Raw genomic sequence first — 21,642 nt, 5'->3', positions numbered from 1 at the left:
GGAAACATCCTAAATGTCCATCAACAGATGACTGAATAAAGATGATGTGGTGTATTTATACAATGGATTACTATTCAGCCACAAAAACCGACAACAACGCCATTTGCAGCAACATGGATGTTCCTGGAGAATGTCATTCTAAGTGAAGTAAGCCAGAAAGAGAAAGAAAAATACCATATGAGATCGCTCATATGAAGAATCTAAAATAAATAAATAAATAAATACAAAACAGAAACAGACTCATAGACTTAGAATACAAACTTGTGGTTGCCAAGGGGGCCCCGGGGGGTGGGAAAGGACAGACTGGGAGTTTAAAATGCAGAATAGATAAACAAGATTATACTGTATATAGCACAGGGAAATATATACAAGATCTTGTGGTAGCTCATAGCAAAAAAAAAAATGTGACAATGAATATATATATGTTCATGTATAACTGAAAAATTGTGCTCTACACTAGAATTTGATACAACATTGTAAAATGACTATTACTGAATTTAAAAATGTAAAAAAAAAAAAAGTGAAATGAGAGGCTGTTTTGCATCTGTCAGTTTTGCAAAGACCAGGAAGTTTGATGACACGTGTTAGCAGTGGTGTTGAACACAAGCAACTTATATGTTGCTGGTGGAAGTGTAGACTGGTCCCTCTGCAGAGAGAACTCAGGCAGTATTTTACCAAAAGCACAAGTACACATATCCTTTGCCCCACCAGTTCTGCTTCTACGCACTGATCCCACGGACACACATGCACGTGAGGCTACGGTAAACAAGGATATTGGTTGTAACAGCAAGATTGGAAACAACCTAAATACCCACTAATAAGGGACCCACTGAAAGGACTCTAATTTGTGCGTTTGGTGGGACACCACACAGCCGTGGGTCAGGTCATTTGTACTGACGGGAAATGACTGCTCAGCTGTATTTTAATTCAAGACTCAGAGGTGCACAGTGTGTTCAGAACTCGGGACTTGAGAAGTACGTGCATAACATTTTAATGTGAACCTTGTATCTCTGGGAGGCTACCCAGGGAAGTGCCAACTGCGGCTGGATCGAGAGAGCAGAGGGTCTGGAGCGGGAAGGAGACCGGTAGTTCTCCTTGCAGTCTATACCTCTGACTTTAGGACCTGCGACCTCTGAGGTTTTTGAAGCATCTCTCTTAAAAGCTGCATAATGTCGTAATTTACTTAGCCACTCCTCCATTGTTGAGCATTTAAGGTTCTATTTTTAATGCTTATAAACAATCTGTAACGAATATCTTTCTGAATACATCTAAGTACATATTTTAGGTTGTTCTTATAGGGTCACTAAATAGAATTAGTGAATGAAAGATTGTGAACATTATTATACATTATGATGGTACTTTCCCCACAGAAAGTACATTTTCTATCCCACCAGCAGGCTGTTCGTGCCCTTTACTTTTTAGAAACCCTACTAATTTGATGGACAGAAAATTATACCTGGTTACGTACACACTTCTTGGACTATGACTGAGGCTGAACAGTCGTACATTTATACCACCTGTCTTTCCACATGTGGGCACTCTGTGCTCGCTTGTCATTATTGGCCCCTGCCTCTTGCTCATCTGTTTGCTGTGGTCCTTGTGTCCTTCTGCCTGCTTTATATGCTAAGGATATTAATCTTTTGTCATATTTGTTTCTAACTGGGTTGGGGCTTTAAGGACGAGTAGGAGTTACCCAGGAAACCAGGCTGGAGAAGGACCCCCACGTGTGGAGAAATAGCAGGCCTGCCTGTAGGAGAACTCCCAAGTCTGCCCGCAGGGCTGGAGCTGGTAGTTCCTGCTGGAAGTGGTGCTTGACTGGGTGGGATGATGAACAGGAGTAACCAACCATCCATGCTGATGCCTTTGACCTTATCCTGAAGATAACAGAAAACCACTAGGAATTTTCAGCAGGGAAGCATGTAATAGGTTTTATGTACCGCCGCCCCCAAAACTGAGATGCTTTGGTTTCCAGAGTGGGTGTTCGGACAGTAACTTTACCTCCTCACTCCATTCCCTTCTCATTGGTCTTCTGCTTCCCCTCCCGCCTCTTCAGGTGCAGCTTCGTCCTCCAGCGGCCCCCAAGGCCAGTCACCTTGCGGACCTCCACCTTGCACTGTGCTTAGGTGACCGATACTCCATGCATATTTCTTCAGTGAATTCTTACTGTGAATTTGTAGTCATTCCCTTTTGGAGGTTAATTCAGTCTTTGTGCTGCAAACCCTTTCCATTCTATGTCTTTCTCAGTGTCTCACTCTGTTATGTTTTCCTTTTCTGGAAGGTCTCTGGTGTATTTTGATAAATTCATTTAGTCAGAAAGTGTTTGTTGAGCTCCTCTGTGAGCCAGGCACTTCAGATCCAGTGGCAAACTGGAAAGGTGGAAGCCCTTCCAGTGCTGGGCTTCCATTCTAGTGGGAGCTTACCTTCCTAAGAAGGAAGCTCTCTGCTGTTCCTCACTCCGTCTACCCAGAGTCCTTCTGACCTTCAAGTGGTCCTTGAGCTGCTTCTCCTTTGGTGTTCCTATCCACTTTATTATACACTGCACGCCAACACCCACCACGGGCCCAAGGCTCTTGCGTTAGTCTGAGATAAGACCCTGGACAAGATTGGGGCTGAGGGTTTGAAAAAGCGGAAGATGATTCAGAAGGACGTGGAAGGTTGAAAGACTAAGACTTTGTGCTTGTTTGAATAGAAGGAATTACAGGAAAGGACAGAATTTGGGATGAATCCCCCTGTGTCTGGCAGTTGGCTGTCTGAGGAGGCTCCTACCTGGGAAGAAAGTACTGGCCGTGGAGGGGAAGGGAAGGAGAGATGGTAACTTCAGATTTGAAAGTGTTTGGCGGGAGAATCTGTAGTGGGTACATGGGGTGCCTTTTGTTGGCAAGTCTGAAAGGCAGTTGGGTTATATGGATTCGGAACTCAGAAAGGAGGTGAGAGCTAGAGAAAGGTTTGGGAGCCAATGGCATATATGTGTGTGTGTGTGTGTGTGTGTGTGTGTGTGTGTGTGTGTTTGTGTGTCTGTCTGTATGTATATCATAGTTGAAACCTTGAGCCAGATGCAGTTATTGGGGGACACTTTATTAAAAAGGAAAGAGGTCCGATAAGGAGCCCGAGAGAACATAAGCGATAAGAGGTGGCAGAGTAAGACAAGCCCACGAGGAAGATGAGGAAGAAGTGGTTAGGAGATCTAAAGAATAAGGAGAAACCAGCCAGCTGCAGAACTCGGCACCCCTGAAGCAAATGTGGATACCGCAGCAAAAGTTTGCAAACATGGTCATCACCTCATTATAAAAATTATGGACTTCAAAGATCTTATTTTACTAAAAATTATGATAATTTGTTGTTACCTAAAGGTGGTGGCCTTGTGTGCAGAGTGCCCTTTATATGTTAAGGCTTGATGAATCTTGAGACTTGACCGCAAGAAGTGAGCAGGGTCTTGGAGGCACGTGACATGGTTCCATTAGGTCGCAGGGCCTCAAAGATGCGTAAGGGTGAACAGATGGTGCAGAACAGGACCCCAGGACACGCTCCCCTCGGCCCTGAGAAACCTGGAGGCAGAACGAGGCAGCTTCCTCCTAAAGGCTGCAAAGGAAGCACGTCTTCCGGGTCAGGCAGCTCTGAGTAGACGGAGGACATCCTTCCCAGCAGTTGAAGGAGGTGGCCCTAAAAGGCCAGCAGAGCAGGCTGAGTGTTTTGCTGTTGGGACACTTGACTTGGGATGGGGGGAAGGAGGAGGAAGCACAGGTGTTTTAGAGGATGTGTAAGCAGAGGAACCAGCACGTGGGGTGGTGATGAAGGATGGCAGCAGTGAGGGGTATCACCTCAGCCGGTGTCGGGGTCACGCCTTGTGCACAGCAGAGCCCACGTGAGCCTCCAGGTGCTGGGCGGCTGTGACCTTTCCGGCCTGCATTTGGCTGACAGTGGTTCTGGGAAGAAGGAAGGTGAAGGAGGACCTCAGGTACCACGGAGCTTTCCTGCTTTGCACCAGGGGCACCGGAATGGCTGGAAGAATCTCGCAAAGGAGTTTGGTCTTTGCAGTGGTGAGAGGAGAGCCAGTAGGAGAGCTGTGTCCCCTGGAGGTCTGTTGGTGGACTGGAGGGCAAAGGCGGGGTGGAGAAGAGAAGCCGCACGGCTCTCCCGCACACAGAAGCACTGCAAAACCGCAGAGCTTCAGGAGGGCAGAGTGGGCAGGGGCTGTGGGAGCAGCATCGCCGCCTATCTCTGCGGACGCCGGCTTTTCTCATCGGCGGGACCTGTTGCAGTTCTGCTGCCCTTGATGTGTTAATGTTTTGTCATATTTCAAACACATCTGACTCATCTGAGGCCTTGGGGAGCAGCTGGCTGCATCCTCCTGGCAGCACCTGCTCATTTTTCTCTGAAATGTTCTTACTCAGTGATACAGTCAAGAGGCTGATAGCAAGAATGTGTTGGAGGATAAATGGTTTACCTTGGCAGCGGTGAAAAAAATGCAAATGGTAAAAGCCAGGACAGGCAGGACTGAAATCATTGGTGGTTAGCCCTTTCTTACAAAATGTGCAGATTCAGCCCAATTTGTGATGACCTTCACAAAATTATGATCAGCTGGAACAAGCATCATGTAACTGAAAACTGTTCATGCAGTAGCAGTTTGTTGCTCTGCGCCCGGATGCTGTCGTCTCTTGGGGCAAGGGAAGCACCTTGTGTTCTAGACGGTGGAGGAGGAGGACGAGCAAGCAGGGGAGGTGGGGAGCGTTGCGTCGCTCACGTCCACGGTGCAGCCGGCATCTGACTGACAGCTTCTGGTTGCTGTTGACTCATTTACCTGGAAGGTGGAGTGCTTCATTCATTTAGGCATAGACTTCGGACATCTGGGGAGACGAGTGCACAGCAGAACATCTGGAACCCTGACCTTGAGCTCAGCTGATGTGAGCTGTCGAGCGTCTGCAGCTGTTTCTGATTTCCTTGCACTTTGGGAGAACTTGGGTCTCTGCAGTCTAAGACATACTTCCTTTTTTCCAAGCTATTCTAGGCTGGTTGCTAGCTTTCAGAAAAAGGAATTCAGTAATGACTGCTGTGGCCCATTTGACTTTTCCAAAAAGTCCATGCAGCATCCCGAATGAAGAATTAAAACAACGGATGATTCCCTGAGGCAAATTCCTGTTAGAAAAGCAATTCCACAAATGGAGCAAACTATTAGAGTTAAGTTATTTTGTTCCCTTCTCTGTTCCCATCACCACCGAAAAGAGAGACTGCTGGAGGAGTGTGTGGGTGTGAGGAAGAGCTGTGATGCTGTGCCGCGTGAAAAGCGGGCTCGCCGTGCAGGGACGTGCGTCAGACGCTGCCTGAGCTCTCGTCAGGGTAGCAGCTGCACGTGAGGAAAACCTGTGTAAATCTGCATATGTGTTCATGTCCAAGCGTCGTGGCCCTGAGTAGATACTGCACATCTAGATGCTGCGGTTGGTCCCCGCGGGGTCAGGATGAGGGTCTCCCCCACAGCTTACATCCTGCACGTGCAGCTGCCCCAGCTGTCTTCTTCCCTCCTTTCTGGTTCTTCATGTTACAAGATTCCATTTCACTCTTGCTTTTCAATGCAAAGGGACCTGATATTTGAATTTCGAATTAAAATTTTCTTTTTACTTTAGAAAGGCTTATCTAAAGCAGAGTTAGCCCCCTAAGGTAAGATTTCTCAGTGAGATGTCCCCGCCTCCCCCAACTCCCAAGGAAATGGCCCTCTCCTCCCCGCATTTCTTTGCTTCTCTTTCCATTCTCCTGTTTCTAAATGGAACTACCTAATAGTTTCCCATGGATTCTTCAGCTGGTATTTAAAGGAAAATGCAGAGCGATCTGAGATCATAAAAAGACTGCAGATCACCACAGTGTGTCTGACTTGAACGGTGTCTCCTTAGTCCTTGCTTGAATCTGGTGAAGATGCGGGGGGCGGGGGGCGTGGGGCTTAAGGCCACCCCTCTCCGAGTCTGGGAGTGCGTAGGTTACGGACTTCTGAACCGTCTGCTGTGTCGGCTTATCCACACTTCACACAGGTGTGTGTGACCCTGGGGGTGCAGGCCGCAGGAGGGGTCTGTGACGTGAGGGAGGGGCGTGCTCACTGCATTAGAAGATCAGCAAGGAGAGCACGTGGCTGTCAGGTGTGAGTTTCTCCCCAGACAGACCACTTCCGCACCAGACTCCAGACGCGCGTGTGAAGCTTTCTCCTCCCCCAGCCCTGAAAGGTGGGTGTTATGATGCCTGTTTGACAGAGGAGGAAGCAGGCTTGTGTTAAGAAGGCCACCCAAGTTCTCACAAACAGCAGGACCTGGAAAGTGAGTTCAAACCCAGGTCCGTCTGATTTGGAAGGCACCCTCATAAGCCGCCATCCTGAACCACATGTACTGTATGCTGGAGGGGGGGGTGTTATGCACCTGCACAGGTGTGCACTTTAAAGATGGGGCGCAGCATCTTGGTGTGATCTCCACTCTCATCTGTGGTGGGATCCCTGCGTGTCGTGTTACACAAGAGGGGCCGAGGACGGTCTGGTGGGAGACCTGACCGAATGTGGCCTTGGTCATGCCTCGGTGCCTGCACGTGTGGTGCTTCGCTGCCCTCCCGCTGGTCGCTTTGTCTCTGCGTTGACGGTGCAGTTATCGTGGTAACTGGGGGAAACCAGCCCGAGAGTAACTCTGAAGAACCAGGAATCTAAGCAGCGTTTCAGTAGCGCTTTGCCATTTACGTGTGTCTTGCTGGGAGTAGGTTTATTTCCCCAGACCTGTTTGCTTGGCCACCCCAGGCTAGTAGTGGATGGGCCTGTCTCAAGAGCCAGGAGCGGGGTTGATTATCCACAGGGGGGTAGCAGACAGTCGATTCCTCAGGAAACGTGTTCGAGTTTATTCAGCATCGCTTCAGACACTGACACCTTTTTCTCCCCCTGAATTCGTTTAGAACCTACGCCATCAGGAGGATAAGAGATGCCTTCAGAGAAAATAAGAATGTAAAGGATCCTGTAGAAATCCAAGCCCTAGTGAATAAAGCCAAAAGAGACCTTGAGATAATCCGCCGACAGGTAAGCTGCTTCGGTGATACGCTGTTTTCATTAAGAGCTGTAAGCTTTGACATGTCCCCCTTGACTGGACAGCGTGGCTTCTGGTGTTTATGATTTACACCACGGGAACATGAAACTCTCTTCCTCTTATTCAAGTAGACAAAGAAAGATGACCTGTTATATTACTGAATCAAAGAGTACATAAAGGAAATTCCAGCTCTCCAGAATTCCCAGGGAATGCATCCTTCCGGGAGGCCGAGTTCCCACAGTTTACTAGACGTTGATGCTTTAAGTATGGAAAACTTTCAAAAACTGTTGTCCCTTGTTAGATTACACACTGACGTGTGGACGTATGTCAAAGAATGTAAGTACATTCTACTTTTCTTGGTGTTTTCAAATCATAATTCAAGGTAACGTTACCCTTTTCTTGAAGACGCGGTTCTTGGTGATGAGCCTGAGTTCTGTTGCCGCGCGGCAGGTGTGTCTGAGGCGCGGGTGGGGGAGCGCCGCTGCTGGGGTTCCGGCGCCCCGGGCCCGCCGCGGCTTGTGCCCCCCTGCGCGCGCTCGGCGCGGCCTCGTGGGCGGTGTGGGGCGCGCGGGCTCCGCACAGCTGAGCAGAGCCACGGGCCGCGGAGCCTGCTGTCGGCTGATTTCCACCCTCTGAAAAACCTTCCTTTTCACTGTTTTTCTTTGATTTAGCAACAGTCACAGCATAAGCTCCATTTCTGTCTCCATTCATTTTCCTCTCTGACTTGGAGCAGGGCTGGGAGGCGCGGAGGGAACCCTGCCGCTGTCCTGAGTCCGCCAGGCTTCTGGAAAGGGCTCCTTCAGCGTCGTCGGCAGACGCCAGCATGGCTGTCACTGTGTCGTGTCAGAATGTGTGACCTGTGTGTCCCGGATGTACGTTTATACCCCTGACCCCTTCTTCATGCTTCACTCCAAACAATTTAAAAAAGAAGTAATATTAAAAACGAGCTTTCCTTTTACGTCGAGGTTGGCAGTCTTGTTATTTTGCCTACATCATGAAACAGTCCCTTCCAGAATAACATTTCAGACTGGTCAGCCTCCTTGAGTTATCTAGCAGTGGAATAGCTTTACCACATTCAGACAAGCCTAGGAAATGGTCTTAACTAAGAGCATGAAAAGATAATAATAGGATAGTTAGAAAAAGAAACTGGTCTGCACATTTGCATATATGTGTTGATGGTGGCGGATAAATGAGTTGCCATTTTAAAACCTCCAGAATGATGGCATTTTCCAGGCATCAGTGGTTGAATTTTATGGGCTCCTTTAGCACTGGGACTTGGGAAAACAAGCAGCCTGCGTCCTTATTTTGCATAAACTCAGAAAGAGTCAATTCTTTGGCACTTTCCCATGCAGACGCTGGCAGGCACCTCCAAAACAGACTGGTTTTATCTTTTAGTGTAAAGTTGCTTAGAGTAGAAACAGCTTAGAAAAGGGACCTGGAAGTAATCTGTGCCGCCATTTCTCCTGTTATGTAATTGTCTGTGTCCCTTCTTGGTTTGAAATGCTAAAAAAAAAGGGGGGGGGGTCAGGGGATAGACTGGCTCTCATCAAACATCCCTGGTGAATCCACACAAAACAGACTCAGGCTCTGGAGCCACGGGTCGCCCAGAGATTGTGTTCATCAGAGAAGACACTTCCCAAGCACTTTGAAATACAGTTCTAATCATTCAGAAACAGAGTTACATACCGAGCCTAACAGCCACGTGTCTGGGGGAGAGGGAGAAATGGAAGAGATGGTGGGGACGGAACACTCTACAGCTGCAGGAACAGAGCAGTTTCAGGCCTGTGTTTCTATACTGTGAGAAGAGCTCCTTGAATACATGAATTAAGATTCTGACTTCAGGAATATTCAGCTGAATCTTAAATGGGGTAGCAGCTTTTTCTTTAAGCCTGGTGAAGACTGAAATACCTGTGCGAAGTTTGGGTAGGTTTACAGCTGCGTGGTGCTGTCAGTGTTCGTTACTGTGCATCCTCTTCTTGGTTCTCACAAAGCAGCAAACCTGGGTAACAGTTCCCCGCCACGGATTTATGTAGGCTAATGCTTTGAGCACTAAATTTACATCCAAATAATGTGTGTTTACTCTGCCAGTGATGGAGTATACCCGTGTCAAAGGACTGCATCCAGCAAAACAAGGTCACCTGTAGCTAAGTTATCTGGATGAAGAAATACATCGTTGCTGTAGCTGTAATTACACAGTGAGAAGATAAACTGGGCATTACATCCTCTAATCCTGGGTAACAGCAAGGTGCTAGAGTGATAGTTGTGCCAGTTTTACCAGCAGCTCTTTAGTGGTGACAAGATTCCATACCACATTGATTGTCCCTAAGCTAGTCTGTTGCTTTTTTTTTTTTTTTCTCAATGAAGCAGTTCAAATAGTGGCTGTGTCAGACCCAGGACTGTGAAGCTGCTGTTGTAAGCCATTAAGAGCACACAATGGACAACCCCTAAAGGTACTACAAAGGGGTAGCTATCACGGGGAGCCGACTTTTTGTTAACCTGAGTGTGTGTGTAAGATGAAGCGTTTGCAGTGTTTAGCTTACACTTAATTATCATTTTTGTAGAATACTAAAAGCAAAGTAGTTTGTCCAATTTATTGGCATTTAGAGTGGTAACAAATGAGAGTCTCTGAAACCAAATTTTTTATTTTCATTTGCTGTTTGATGGTTTAGTGTTTAAATGACCGTTCAAAGGAAATGTCCCCTGCTAACTTTCGAATGTGCCTGTCGTGAGCTGAGAAGCTAGTGGCCATTGACAGGCTCCCCCTTTACAGTCCCTGCAGCGGCTGTGCTGGCGCCCACGTGGCAGTCAGATGAGCTGAAGTGAGGTCATCCTTCGGGGCAGCCGTGGAAAGGTGACAGTGTCCCATCTTTAGGTCTTGTGGGGGAGTGACAGTGCTCTGCCTGTCCTCACGTACACTGTCAGCTGAAGAACAGTCTTGCCAATTTCAGGGACTCTCTCCTTGGCAGTTGTTTTGATGGAGTAAAAGAAAGTCAGTCCCTCCACTGGGGGCATTTAAAATCCATGAGAAGAATTAGACGTTATTCACAGTATCCAAGAGGTGGCGGCATCCCAAATTTCCACCGACATGAATGGATAAACAAAAGGTGGCATTTATGTACAATGGGATATTACTCAGCCCTCACGAGGAAGGGAATTCTCACACGTGCTACAACATGGACAGACCTAGAGGACTTTATGCTCAGTGAACTAAGCCAGACACAAGAGGACCAGTACCGAATGACGCCGCCTACACCAAGTACCTAAAGGAGTCAGACTCACAGAGATGGAAAGTGGTAGGTTTGCTGCCAGGTGTTGGGGAGAGGGGAGGGGAGTTCATGTCTCGTGGGTACAGTTTCAGTTTTTCAGGGTGAAAAGTTCTAGAGATCCGTCTTACAACATTGTGAAGTACTTAACACTCCAGAACTATATGCCTAAAAATGGTTAAGATGGTAACTTTTTGTGAGTTGTTTTTCACACACACAAAAAAATTTCTTCCTCCCCCTCCAAAAAGAATTGTATAGCTAGTCATCAATTTTTTTTCTTAATTAGGAAAAATAAAATTAAATGCTTCAGACACTGACTGGTATTTGAAGGCAGGAAACTTGAACGAGTGCTTTGGACTATGAGCCTTCGGTTTCCTGCCTGTAAAATCCAAGGATTGTATGGTAGTTCCTGAGGCTGCTTCCAGTTCTGAAATGCTGTGCTTCCGCATTTCACGAAAACATCTGTCCCCTGCTTGAATATCTGCAGAAACCGCTGATACATTCCAGAGTAAATTACTCTATGCTCACCTTGACTTGACCGTTTTTCACCAAGAACTTAACTCTCCAGAGTTTAGGCTGTACGTGAGCAAAGCTGTAAGCCAGCCATGTATTTATGCCGTCGTAAATTCCGAAAACTTCTCTTGGTCTGACCTCTCTGCTAAAAGGAAAAACTGAACAGCTCTTTTAGTAATGTTGCTGGCATCTCTGCCATGAGCCTTCCTTTCTGGTAGAAGAGACGTCACCAGAACTAAAGCATAGCTCTGAGCAGGACATTTTCTTTCCCAGAAAGTGAAATAGGATTTGAAGAGCAATAATGTGATGACTGATGGGGAAAGTAGGGCTGAAATGCTTTCCCAGGCTCCACCTTCATGTTAATACCGGTTTTTATTTGATTTGACTTCTCCTTGCTCCCTGGCTGACTTCCGAGCGACGTCAAACACGATCTGTGGGAGAAGTCGTACGCACGGTGTGTTTTGCAGTGCCACACCTACAGCTTCTTTCCCTAGCCATTTATCGAGCACCCGCTCTATGCCGTATAATTATGAATTGATTTTATAAGCCTTCTGGAGGCAGAGTTGGGATGGAATTAAGCGGTCCATCAGAACCTCACAGAAGTCCCTTCTCACTCTGACTCTTTTGGAGACAAAGCCGTGCTCCCCGTTCTGGAGCCCATCTGTTCCCACCTTTAATGGAACAGAAACGTACAGTTTGAAAGCATATCCCAGCCCTACTTTCCCCTCTGCTTATATAGATTAACTAAGATTAGATCAAAGGATCAATCTACATATTTTAAAAATAAGAATAATGCAGTCAGAGGCAAAGGAGATTTATGCTCTCTGTATTGGAGTTGAATAAACATCCTCGGGAAGTCAACATCCATTTATGTGCAATGACTAGAATTGCCCCCTAAGTGAACCCTCTGTCTTTGGGATATATGAATTCTTTCAGCAGCAATAAAAATCTCTCCAGCCTCCTGAGAAAGTGTAAGAAAGCAGGACAAGGAGAAGGATGGTTTAGGTTTATAGCTTGGCCTACGGGTGAGTTATCTTTTTCAGCCTGCTCAATACGTAGTTCCTCTGCAGCTCTAAAAAGACTTCTTCATACAAGATTTAAACTGACTTCCTCCCTCTCTGCTTTTTCTAGAAACCCTACTATTTCCCCCAGTCTGGTGCAGTGGTCATGCCCCAGCTGGCGTTCTTATGGAAGGAACGCCCCTCAGCTGGAGCTCGCCCAGTAACCTTGCTTCATCCCCCAAGACTGACATGACCAAACAAGACTCCACTTCCTTTCCAGAAGAAGCCCGTCTCCCTCCGCACATTTCATACGCAATAATAGTTCTTCTGTGTGCTCTTGTGTTCAGAAGAGCTTACACAGAATTGCTGCTTCTAGAAAGCTTTTCCTGAGTTGCATTTGGGAATTTTTGTGGTGTTGTCTGCCCTTCTCACATCTAGTCTAGGAGATCAGTCTACTAGTGCAGTCTCCCAGAGCTGTTCTGTCTTGAATTCCTTGAAGAGCTCTTCCTTTGTGAAGCACCTGAAGTGGGAGCAGACATGAACAGCTGAGTCCAGTGACGTCGCCAGCTCGAGAGCCGTCCTGATCTCCGCTGCCACGGGAGCTTACTGTGTGGTCTTGGGCAGGGTGCGTGTTTGCCTTATTCACCACGGCGGTCAAGGGGTGATTTTATGATGGTGGGGGGTGGGGAGCTGGTCATCAGTGTTGGTTGTCGCGCCCTCTCTGCGCACCGGCACTGTGTCCTGCACGAGCGCTTTGAACGCCTTCTCTCCCAGCAGCTTCTCCCAGCAGCCTTGTGAGGAGGGCGCTTTTGTCCTCACGGTTAGATGAGGAGATTCAGACCCGGCGTGTTTGAATAGTTCTCTCAAGGACGCACATCTGGGAGGACGATGGGCCCACACCTGTTCCCGCTCTTTAGCCAGTTCTCAGAGAAGGGGTCCCACCCCGTGGCCTTATCTCCACCAAAGGTCACATGCTGGTGATGAGAGAAGAGGGCGCAATGTGTGTTCCTCTTCCTAGTTGTCATTTCAGACTCATTAGAAGGTCGTGGGTCCCCTCTGTAGGCTCGTAAATAGTTTACCCCCAGGACCTGGGCTCCGTTATCATTCCTCAGAAATTCTCTCACCCTCTCTGCCTTCAAAGGAAAACAAACTACAAAGGCCACAGTCTGAAAATGGTCGAGTTCAGTCACCTTATTTAAGAAGTGCTGGCTCCGGTTTCCCTGTGGATCTGAGGCCGCAGTGCTGACCGTGCTCCCACCACCAGGCGGTCCTGGCAGTGCCCGTCGCTGGAGACCTTTCCCTGCCACCCGCCCGCGTGTCCTTCCCAGTAATCAGAGTCCGTTCCAGCTCTGCTTGTGCAGAAAGGCCTCCTCCCAGGCTGACAGAGAAACAGGCCACGTCTTCTGGGAGGGGCAGCAGAAGGGGTCCCCCGTTTATGTCTGTTTGTGTTTCTGTCCCAGGTCCTCAGAGGGGGCGGGGAGGTGCTGAGCCCCAGCCCCGGTGTGTGTGAGAACTCGCACTCTGTTCCTGAGCCCTGGATCTCTGCTGTTGGAGCTTTTCAAATTTGACGGGTTCTTCCTGCACATACATGAAGGGCGGTGTCACCGTGTGGCCCGTCGGAAAGGTTTTTCCTGATCTGTGTGTCTGAAAAACTGCTCTGGTTTTATTCAGAGGTGTACTAGGGAGTAGAGGAGCGGTAGGGAAGAGAAGAGGCTTTGAGCAAGAAACACCTAAATTTAAATCCTAAGCCTTATTTGGTAACTGTATCCTTGGTCATGATATTCAGTCTCTCTTCAAACATTGTCATCATTCGGTTTGTCTGCTGAAGCCGAAGGAATGCCATTCATAAGTTAAGGCTACTGTAGTACTTGCTCCGTTGTTGAAATACCAGAGCCAAATGATGTGTCAGAAATGTTCTCTCTTTCCCAGTCTGATAATTAAGGCTGTCATTTCATCGATTGGTTGGTTATAAATAATCAAAAGGCCCTAAAAATTCTCAAAGATGTGGTACTGTAACAATCTTAGCCTTATTAAGTCGTGCCGGTGCACAATTAAATCAGTAGTTTCCACATACTCCTTTTCTTCAGGCCTTTCCGCGTCACACAGCCTAACAAGTACTTCTCTCCCCACTCCCCAGTCTTACCTCCTTAATGTAAACGCAGCGCCAACCTGAGGTCACATGGACTCCCCATCACAGTCCATCATATATTCAAGATAGCATCCTCAGAAATTTCGTCCATGACCCGACAGGCTGCATCCGTAAAAAGTAAGGAATTGGGTGTGTTGCTTTCCAAGAGCCTAATAGCGCAAGAATTCTTTTTGTGAGTCTGCTACATTTAGCAAAGCTGTTTACCTGCCTGGTTGAGGTTGGATCTGGGGCTTCTTTCATCAGGTTCCTCGATCCAGCTGATGAGTGCAGTCCAGATCCGCCGCGCAGCCGTGGGCGCGCCGCAGGAGCCCGGCGCACACCCTGTCGCTGAGCACTGGCAGGCGGTCACGTACGCCAGCTTCCTCTGTGGATGGGAGGGGGCGCCCCATGGCTCTCTGAGGCCCCTCTCACACCTGGCATTATCTGATGCTGAAAATAATTGATAATGATTGTTAGATCCCAGAAGCATACCTCTGAATGTTGGGTTTTGACCAAGGGTGAGCTGTGTCACTGACCCTCTGTATTTACTGAAATGACTGGAAAAGAAAAGCGTGTCTGCCGGGCTCGCACAGACAGTATGTTTTGTTGAGCCTGGGGAGTGACTGGGTTACGTAACACTGAATTATGTAATGCTGGCTCTCCGCTGTCAGCCTCAGCCGGGGCCAATTCCAGAAAAGCCCTCAGCTACACTTTGTAAAAGCCTTTAACACCCAGCGATGGCAGGGCTGTGGCGTGGATCACGGCGGCTTCGGAGGACCTGTGAACTGTGACAGAAGCCGCCCTTTCACGCAGGTGGCAGGTCGTGGATGCCTCGTTACCAGTGAGGTTTGCTTTACTAGGACTTAGCAGACCTCCCATGGAGTAGGGTGAGGAAAGGGGGACTGGAAGAAAGAGCAGAAGTAAATTTTCCTCTTGCTTTGAGCTAGGTTCTGTCTTAGCCAGGCCAAACTGAGCGCTTTGTTTTCTCAGTGACTCTCAGCTCTTATTTAAAGTGTGCAGCTGGCTGAATAGCTGTCCTTGTTTTTCATAATATTAAGTGTTTTTCTTACTGGAAATATTTTTCAAGCGGAGCCCATTTTTTTCCTTCAGGACAGTGACCGCCCTTTTTCGGTCCTGGGCCATGGAGTGAAGTCAGGAAGGCAGTTCGGAAGCGGCGTGGCCCCTCGCGGTGTGTGTCTGTGCCTCACAGGCATCTTCACTTCTGGCCTCTGCAGCCTCATGGTGGCTTCGTGGCTGGAGGCAGCTCAGCCTCGTTGGGGGAGGGCAGGATGCTCGAGGGCCGGCCCTTCCGGTCTGCAGGCCAGCAGTGGCCTTGTGTTCACCACGGTGCCCCTGGGGCCTGCGGAGTAGTCAGTGCTCCGTGGATGCTTAGCCAAGACCAGAGAGCTGGGAGGCAGAAACGGAAGGCAGAGTTTTAAGCTGACTCAGGAGGCCTGATTCCTGCCCGGCCTCTGCCCCTGCCCAGCAGCATGAGCAGCAGGCCCAGCCTCTCTGAGAAGTCCTGGGGTGGTCAGGACCCCCACCCCGGAACCTCTTAGCCTCTCGGGTACAGAGGGAGGGAGCACGGCTGTGCGGGCACCACTCACCCATGAGGACAGAGCCCTCGCTGACCAGCCCCCCAGCCAAGGTCCCTTAGCAGGAGGCGGCCGGGAGCCCCTTCTGGAAGTGAATGTGCTGGCTCCCCCAGAAGATGCTGAAGGCAAGAGGCAGTTGGAGACGGAGGCTGTTGAACTCTCCCTCGTTCTTTCTCACCCTGCCCTGGGGGATATGCGAGGCGGGAGAGCTGTCAGGTCCTGGTGGCCGCCTCCTCAGCTTATGAACTGTGCTGTCAAATAGGCGCAAGTGTCCCCCTCTGTTTGGGGTGAGAAGACCAAGCGAAAGTGTGCAAAGCACACAGCGCAGTGTCCGGCCCATGGGAGACAAAAATCTCTGGCACCAGAACAGCGGGGTCGGGTCCAGTTTGGCTTCAGACCCCGGATGGCAGGAGGGGCGATAGCTGGTCCACTCCCGGGCAGCTCTGTTGTCCAGCCACCCCGTGCTGAACCCAAAGCCTTTGCTTTTGGCCTGTGCAACTCGTTGTGACACAGACCAGACCCTCCCAAACACTTCTCAGTGGCTCGAGTAGAACCACGAAGGCTGAATTCCAAGAGGCAGTCTCTTTATGAAGTATTTTTCACGTGCCAATGAAAGTATATCCGCCAAAAAGAACTGGGGGCAAAAGGGAAATTCAGCCTGCATAATTGTTACCACTTCTCCCAACCCACTCCCCCTACCCCTTGGCACCCCCAGTCTCCTTTTTGTCTCTGGATCTACCTACTCGGACACTCACATAAGTGGAATGTGTGACTGGGACTGCCTTCCTTCATTTAGCGTAATGTTTGCAGGTTTCATTCATGTTGTAGCACGTACTGACACTCCATTCTTTTCAATGCCAAATGATACCCTGTTGTATGGATATACATACTGTATTTATCCGTTCATCAGATGAACATTTGGGTTGTTTCCAATTTTTTGCTGTTATGAGTGATGCTGCTATGAACGTTCATGTACACGTTTTTATGTGGACATAAATGTTTTCATTTCTCTTGAGTGTATGCCTAGGAGTGGACTCCTGAGCCAGAGGGTACCTCTGTGTTCAACTTTTTGAGGAACCGGATGTTTACCTGTTTTCCAGTGGGGCTGCCCCATTGTTGATCACCACCAGCAGCGTAGAAGCTTCTAATTTTGTCACATTCTTATAAACACTTGTTCTTATTTGCTGTTTTGATGATGGCTAGCCCAGTGGGTGGGAAGTGCTATACTGTGTATCTTTTGTATATAAAAACAACTAGATTTCAGTTGCAAGGCTAACTTTGACCTAGTTGCTTTTGGAATATTCTAAGGAAGGTTAAGACTTTTAACATTTTTCATTTATTAATTTCGTGCACATGAACCTCAGGCCAGTCCTCTCTAACTGAACTCCAGTTCTCAGTGGATTGAGGACAGTTTAAGCCCTCACTGACTCTATGGTGCTTAGAAGAGGTGGGTTTGGTGTTGTGGTGTGATTTGAGTAGCCAGGCGTGATTCAGATGATCCAAAGCTCGGGGTGAGAATCCCTGTCGTTCGGTGCTCCTCGTGGCCTCCCAGGCTTGGGCTGAAGAGAACGAGCTTCCCAGATGGTCGAGGGTGGTGTGTTCCCTTACTAGGGCCCCGTCGTGTCCTTGCACCGTTGGTGACGGTTTATTGCTTTTTTCTAACTCTTTTTCCCTTCAAAAAATGCAACTGCTGTCTCAGAAGCATAGCCCTCCTTACCACTAAGTCAGTCTCTTTTATATCCTGATTCTTTCTCGGAGGCGGTCCACCCTACCTCCTCCTTGAGACTTTGTATTTGGTCCTCCCTTCTCCTTCAGACTCTTGGCCTCTGTGCCTAGTAGGTGTTTGCATTTGGTGTCTTACCAGCACTTAAAACCCATCACGACCAAACCTTGACTAGTTCTCTCTTCCTCTTAAACTGATTTTCCTCACCGGTTCCCAGTGCCTCCATTCTCTCAGTAAGCTCAGGCTCAGGTGCTCTCTCTGCCCTGTGCAGAGAGAACGAAACCTTGATTGTTTATGTCATCCACTGAGAATAAACCCAAGACTCTCTCAGGTCCTGCAAAACAGGATACCTGGGAGTGTTAAAATATATTCTATTTTTTAAATTTTAATTTTTTTTGATTGAACTATAGTTAGTTACAATGTGTCAATTTCTGGTGCACAGCATAATGCCCCAGTCATACATATACATACATATATTCATTTTCATATTCTTTTCTACTAAAGGTTATTACAAGATATTGAACATAGTTTCTGTGCTATACAGAAGAAATTTGGGTTTTTTAATCAGTTTTTATATATATGGTGGCTAACATTTGCAAATCTCATACTGCCCTAAAACTTGCCTCTCCCTGAGGGCTCTGGCTTGGCGTACACTGCTCACTTACACAGTCAGGCCCAGCCCAGCCGGCGCTGGCCCACCCTTGAGCTAAGTCAGTGCGTCTGTCCTCTGGCTCCTCCCGGATACGTCCCTTGCCTACCTTCTCATGAAACAGCAGTTGGCATCTTTTTTCTGTAGGACTTTACCTGAGGTTCTGTTAGATATTCCTGACCAGATGCCCATCTGTTTAAATAGTCTCCCTTTGAATGCGGAAGCGCCCTTTGTTTCCTGGCAGCCTGGTTTCCCTCGGCGCTGTGCTGGTGAGATGTGACTCGCCTGGCGTGACTCTAGCTGCCTGTGTCTTTGCACCTTGGAGGCTCATCAATCTTGTGCTTCCTTAATTGACATCAATAACGTCTGCGTTTATCAATACTTCCAGGTTATAACAGTGGAGCTTCTGTCGTAAATCATGGCCACAGATACCTTCAGACATTAGGGCTTAAGGTTCTGTCAATATTTTGATGTGCTATAAATTGTCTTTATGAGGATTTTTTTTTTCCTATGCGGCAGAATTGAGTCAGTGTCACCATATAAAATTAAGTTATAGAGCCAAATCATTCCAGTGAAAATAGAAGAAAGCTATTTCCCAGGCCGGTGCAGTTCATTCCCATAAAGTCCAGCGTCACTGTCCAAATGGATGCTAATGGGTCTCCCCTGAGGGTGGTGTGCTGGGCCGGGACTCCTTGGACCAAAGGAGAGCAAACATTCCGATAGAGAAGGAACTGTTAGCAACTCATTTTTCAGAAGAGGAAACTTGTTCAAGTCAAACAGTAAGCTTGCAAGTCTGGGTCAAACCCAGGGCTGCTGGAGTCCATGGCTGGACTCTTCACCTTTCAGGAACAAACTTGACCAGACGCAAAGAGAGGGAGACCCAGGTGTCAAAGGGCTGAGTCCACATTGTGTGTTAAGCAGTGGGTGGGTCTAGAATGTCTGGCTTGGAAGAGATGAATGTAGAAGGCTCCCAGCTCTGACCTCCTCTCAGGTGAAGGGGGGTTACACACGGTGTCTGTGCATCCAGATGGCAGAGGTGAGGCCAGTCCTCTGAGCTGGCGAGAGGCTGCATGGTGGAGCAGTTACAGGCGTGGACCCAGGAGCCACTCCGTCCCCAGCAGATCCTGGCTCAGCCACTCACTCGCTGCCGTCCCTGGGCAAGTCGCTTGGCCACTGCCTGTCCCAGTTTCCTCAGCGAAGATGGGAGTGTTGGCAGCACCTACCTCCCAAGGTCGTCAAGAGGAGTCAGTGAGTTAATGTACAAAAAGTGCTCGTGACAGTGCCTGATGCAGAGTGAGTGTGACACCAGGGCTTGCTGCCATCTCAGCGCAAAGTCAGACCAGGTGTGAGCGAGCGTCCTCTAAAGAGTCATTCAGCTTTTGCCCGTGATTTCTGCAAATATTTCTGCCGTCTTTATGGGCCAGGCACTGTTCTAGACTCTAAAACTACCATGTGAATCCATAAAACAGCCGTTCAGCATGTAAACAAGCCACTTCTGGGATTATGAGCCCCCAGCCCTTTCCCTGATGTCATTGAAGGTGTCCAGGCGGAGGCTGACTGAGGTCCTTGTGCGAGGGGCTTCCTACGGTGGCTCTTAGAGTGTTCCCAGCCCCTCTGCAAAAGAAGGGTAACTTAAAGCAACCGGTGATTAAAACACCGACATGAACATCGCTCTACTGTAACACTATCCGTCATCCTCTGGCTGGCCCGGGTGAGCTGGGTGTCCCTCGGGAATTATGCAGGCCAACCCTGTGAGGTACAAGAGAAAGGGACAGAGCTTCTGCTTACATTTTTTTATCTCATCTTTTAAAATATATACTTTTGTATATATTTCATAATTGCATAATTTGGTAACACAGGAGCACATGTGGATAATTTACAAATAAATATAAACATATTTTGCTAATGAGGTAAACAGTTTAGAGCGCTTAAGGTCTACCACCGTAAGTGTTACAAAATGCCTGAGAATGTGATCATCCGAAGGGCCAGACACAGCCCTTGGGGCTCCCTCCCTGCGTGGGCTCCACCCAACCCTAGTCATTTTCAGGTAGAAGTGACAGCTCTTGACATGTCACTCATTTAAAGGCCTATAGGAGGCAAACCCCAAGATGCTCAGCAAAGGAAATAGACCTCATGCCTCTGAAGAGGTGGATTGTAAGCTCGTGTGTCGCCTTGGTAAATCTCAGGCTTCCGTTAGCTCTGCATTTTGACTGAAGTGATTTCTTGGTTTATTAGCGTTGTGGGGGACACCAACACTTTTCTGCGTGTAAATCTCATCTTCGTTTCCTGTCGCCCGTGATGTTTACTGACAGTATTGGTGAGGTTTGCAGTTTCACTTTGAAGAAGTTCGTTATTCGCCCGTCTAAATGTGTGCTCCACTCGGCGCCTTGATAGGAGCCCGAGACAGCTCAGGGGCCGACGTCACGGCTGGTCGTCCAGGCATGTTCTGTCTGAATTAAAAGTAGCCTATCCTGCTGCGGATGATTTTCTCCTTTTAAACAATTATCTCACTCGAACTTAAGCAGCTTTTGTGAAAGGATGAATATCAACACTTTACTTGATTTCACCAACGTTGACATTAAGTTGCAGGCGTAACACCGCCTCTGTAGACGTCAGGGGATGGCTTCTCAGAACAGTGACATGCTTCTGCCTTGTCACAGTGCCGTTCTCCCCGCTCAGAACCGAGCATCAGTGCCTGCTATGCAACACGTGGCCCCCGTTCACGCGCTCCAGCTACCCCACCTTCACTAATTGTTTCTAATCCAGAGCCCACGGGGCCAAGATCAAGCGCTGAATTTCGCAGTCATGTCTCTTATTAAGTCTCCTTTACCGTAGAAGAGTTCCTCTGCCTTTCTGTTTGACTTCCGTGATACTGACGTAGTGTAGACGGTTCCCCAGTCTGAAGCTGTCGGAGCGCGTCTCTGTTGCCACACTCAGAGGAGACCCGGCAGCAGGACCCCTGCCTGGGGAGTCAGGTGTCCTCCTTTGTGTCTCATCACTAGTCAGTGATGTCGATTTTGCTTTATTAGTTTGTGCCCAGTTTAGTCCTTTGTTGAAGTGGAGGAGTGGCATTTCTATTCCAAACACCCCATTTCTCTCTGTGATTAATAAATAATCTGTCCACCTGCGGCCTTTCACCCCATGGTTTTCAGACACAGTGACGCACCTTGCCTGGATCAGTCACCTACGTGGTGGCTGCAAAATGCTGCTTTTTCTAATTCTCTTATCACCTTGTCGGCTTCTACACGTCATTCGGGGCCCTTTTTAATGACGATAACCCTGAATTACAGTCAGGTACATTTCTTGCTCATCTGTCCTAGTTCTCCCAGTTTAACAAACTCGTAATCTTAGCCCGGCACTCAGTGAGAATATCCCCTGCTCCCCGCTCTGAGGTTTTTATCACAGAGTTATGTCCTACCCAGTGTCGCTGGGCTCTGCTGTTTCCAGTAGAGGCTTGGGGGTCAGTCTGATACCAGAAGGACTCAGAGTGCTTCTGTGAACTGCCTGTCAACAGTCATTCCCCCTCCCTGGACCATCGGCACGAGTGAAATGGAGGCTCCGGTTCCCCTTTGTAGCTACATTGGGGACAGCAGCCTCCCCCTGGGCTTGGAGCCTCTCTTCGCTCAGTGCATGGTGACCATTTCTCATGTGGCTCAGTTCTCTGGTGCCTCATGATTTTTTTTATGGCTTCCATTATTTGATTTTAGAGCTTACCATGAATTATTTATTT

The 21,642-nt window shown here is 48.3% G+C and overlaps 1 protein-coding gene across 3 annotated transcripts in view; it reads left to right on the top strand.

Moving 5' to 3' along the window:
- Positions 1–21,642, top strand: part of LYRM4 (LYR motif containing 4) — a 159,349-nt gene that overhangs the window by 22,867 nt on the left and 114,840 nt on the right. For all 3 annotated transcript variants that reach the window (XM_074348046.1, XM_074348047.1, XM_074348048.1), the window contains exon 2: positions 6,913–7,033. In XM_074348046.1, the coding sequence (XP_074204147.1) occupies positions 6,913–7,033 (121 nt within the window). The remainder of the gene's footprint in view (positions 1–6,912; positions 7,034–21,642) is intronic.

The sequence above is a fragment of the Camelus bactrianus genome, chromosome 20 (assembly GCF_048773025.1).
Source record: "Camelus bactrianus isolate YW-2024 breed Bactrian camel chromosome 20, ASM4877302v1, whole genome shotgun sequence".
NCBI classification, from domain to species: Eukaryota; Metazoa; Chordata; class Mammalia; order Artiodactyla; family Camelidae; genus Camelus; species Camelus bactrianus.
The sequence above is the reverse complement of the archived record's forward strand: the minus strand, read 5'-3'. Positions and strand labels throughout refer to the sequence as shown.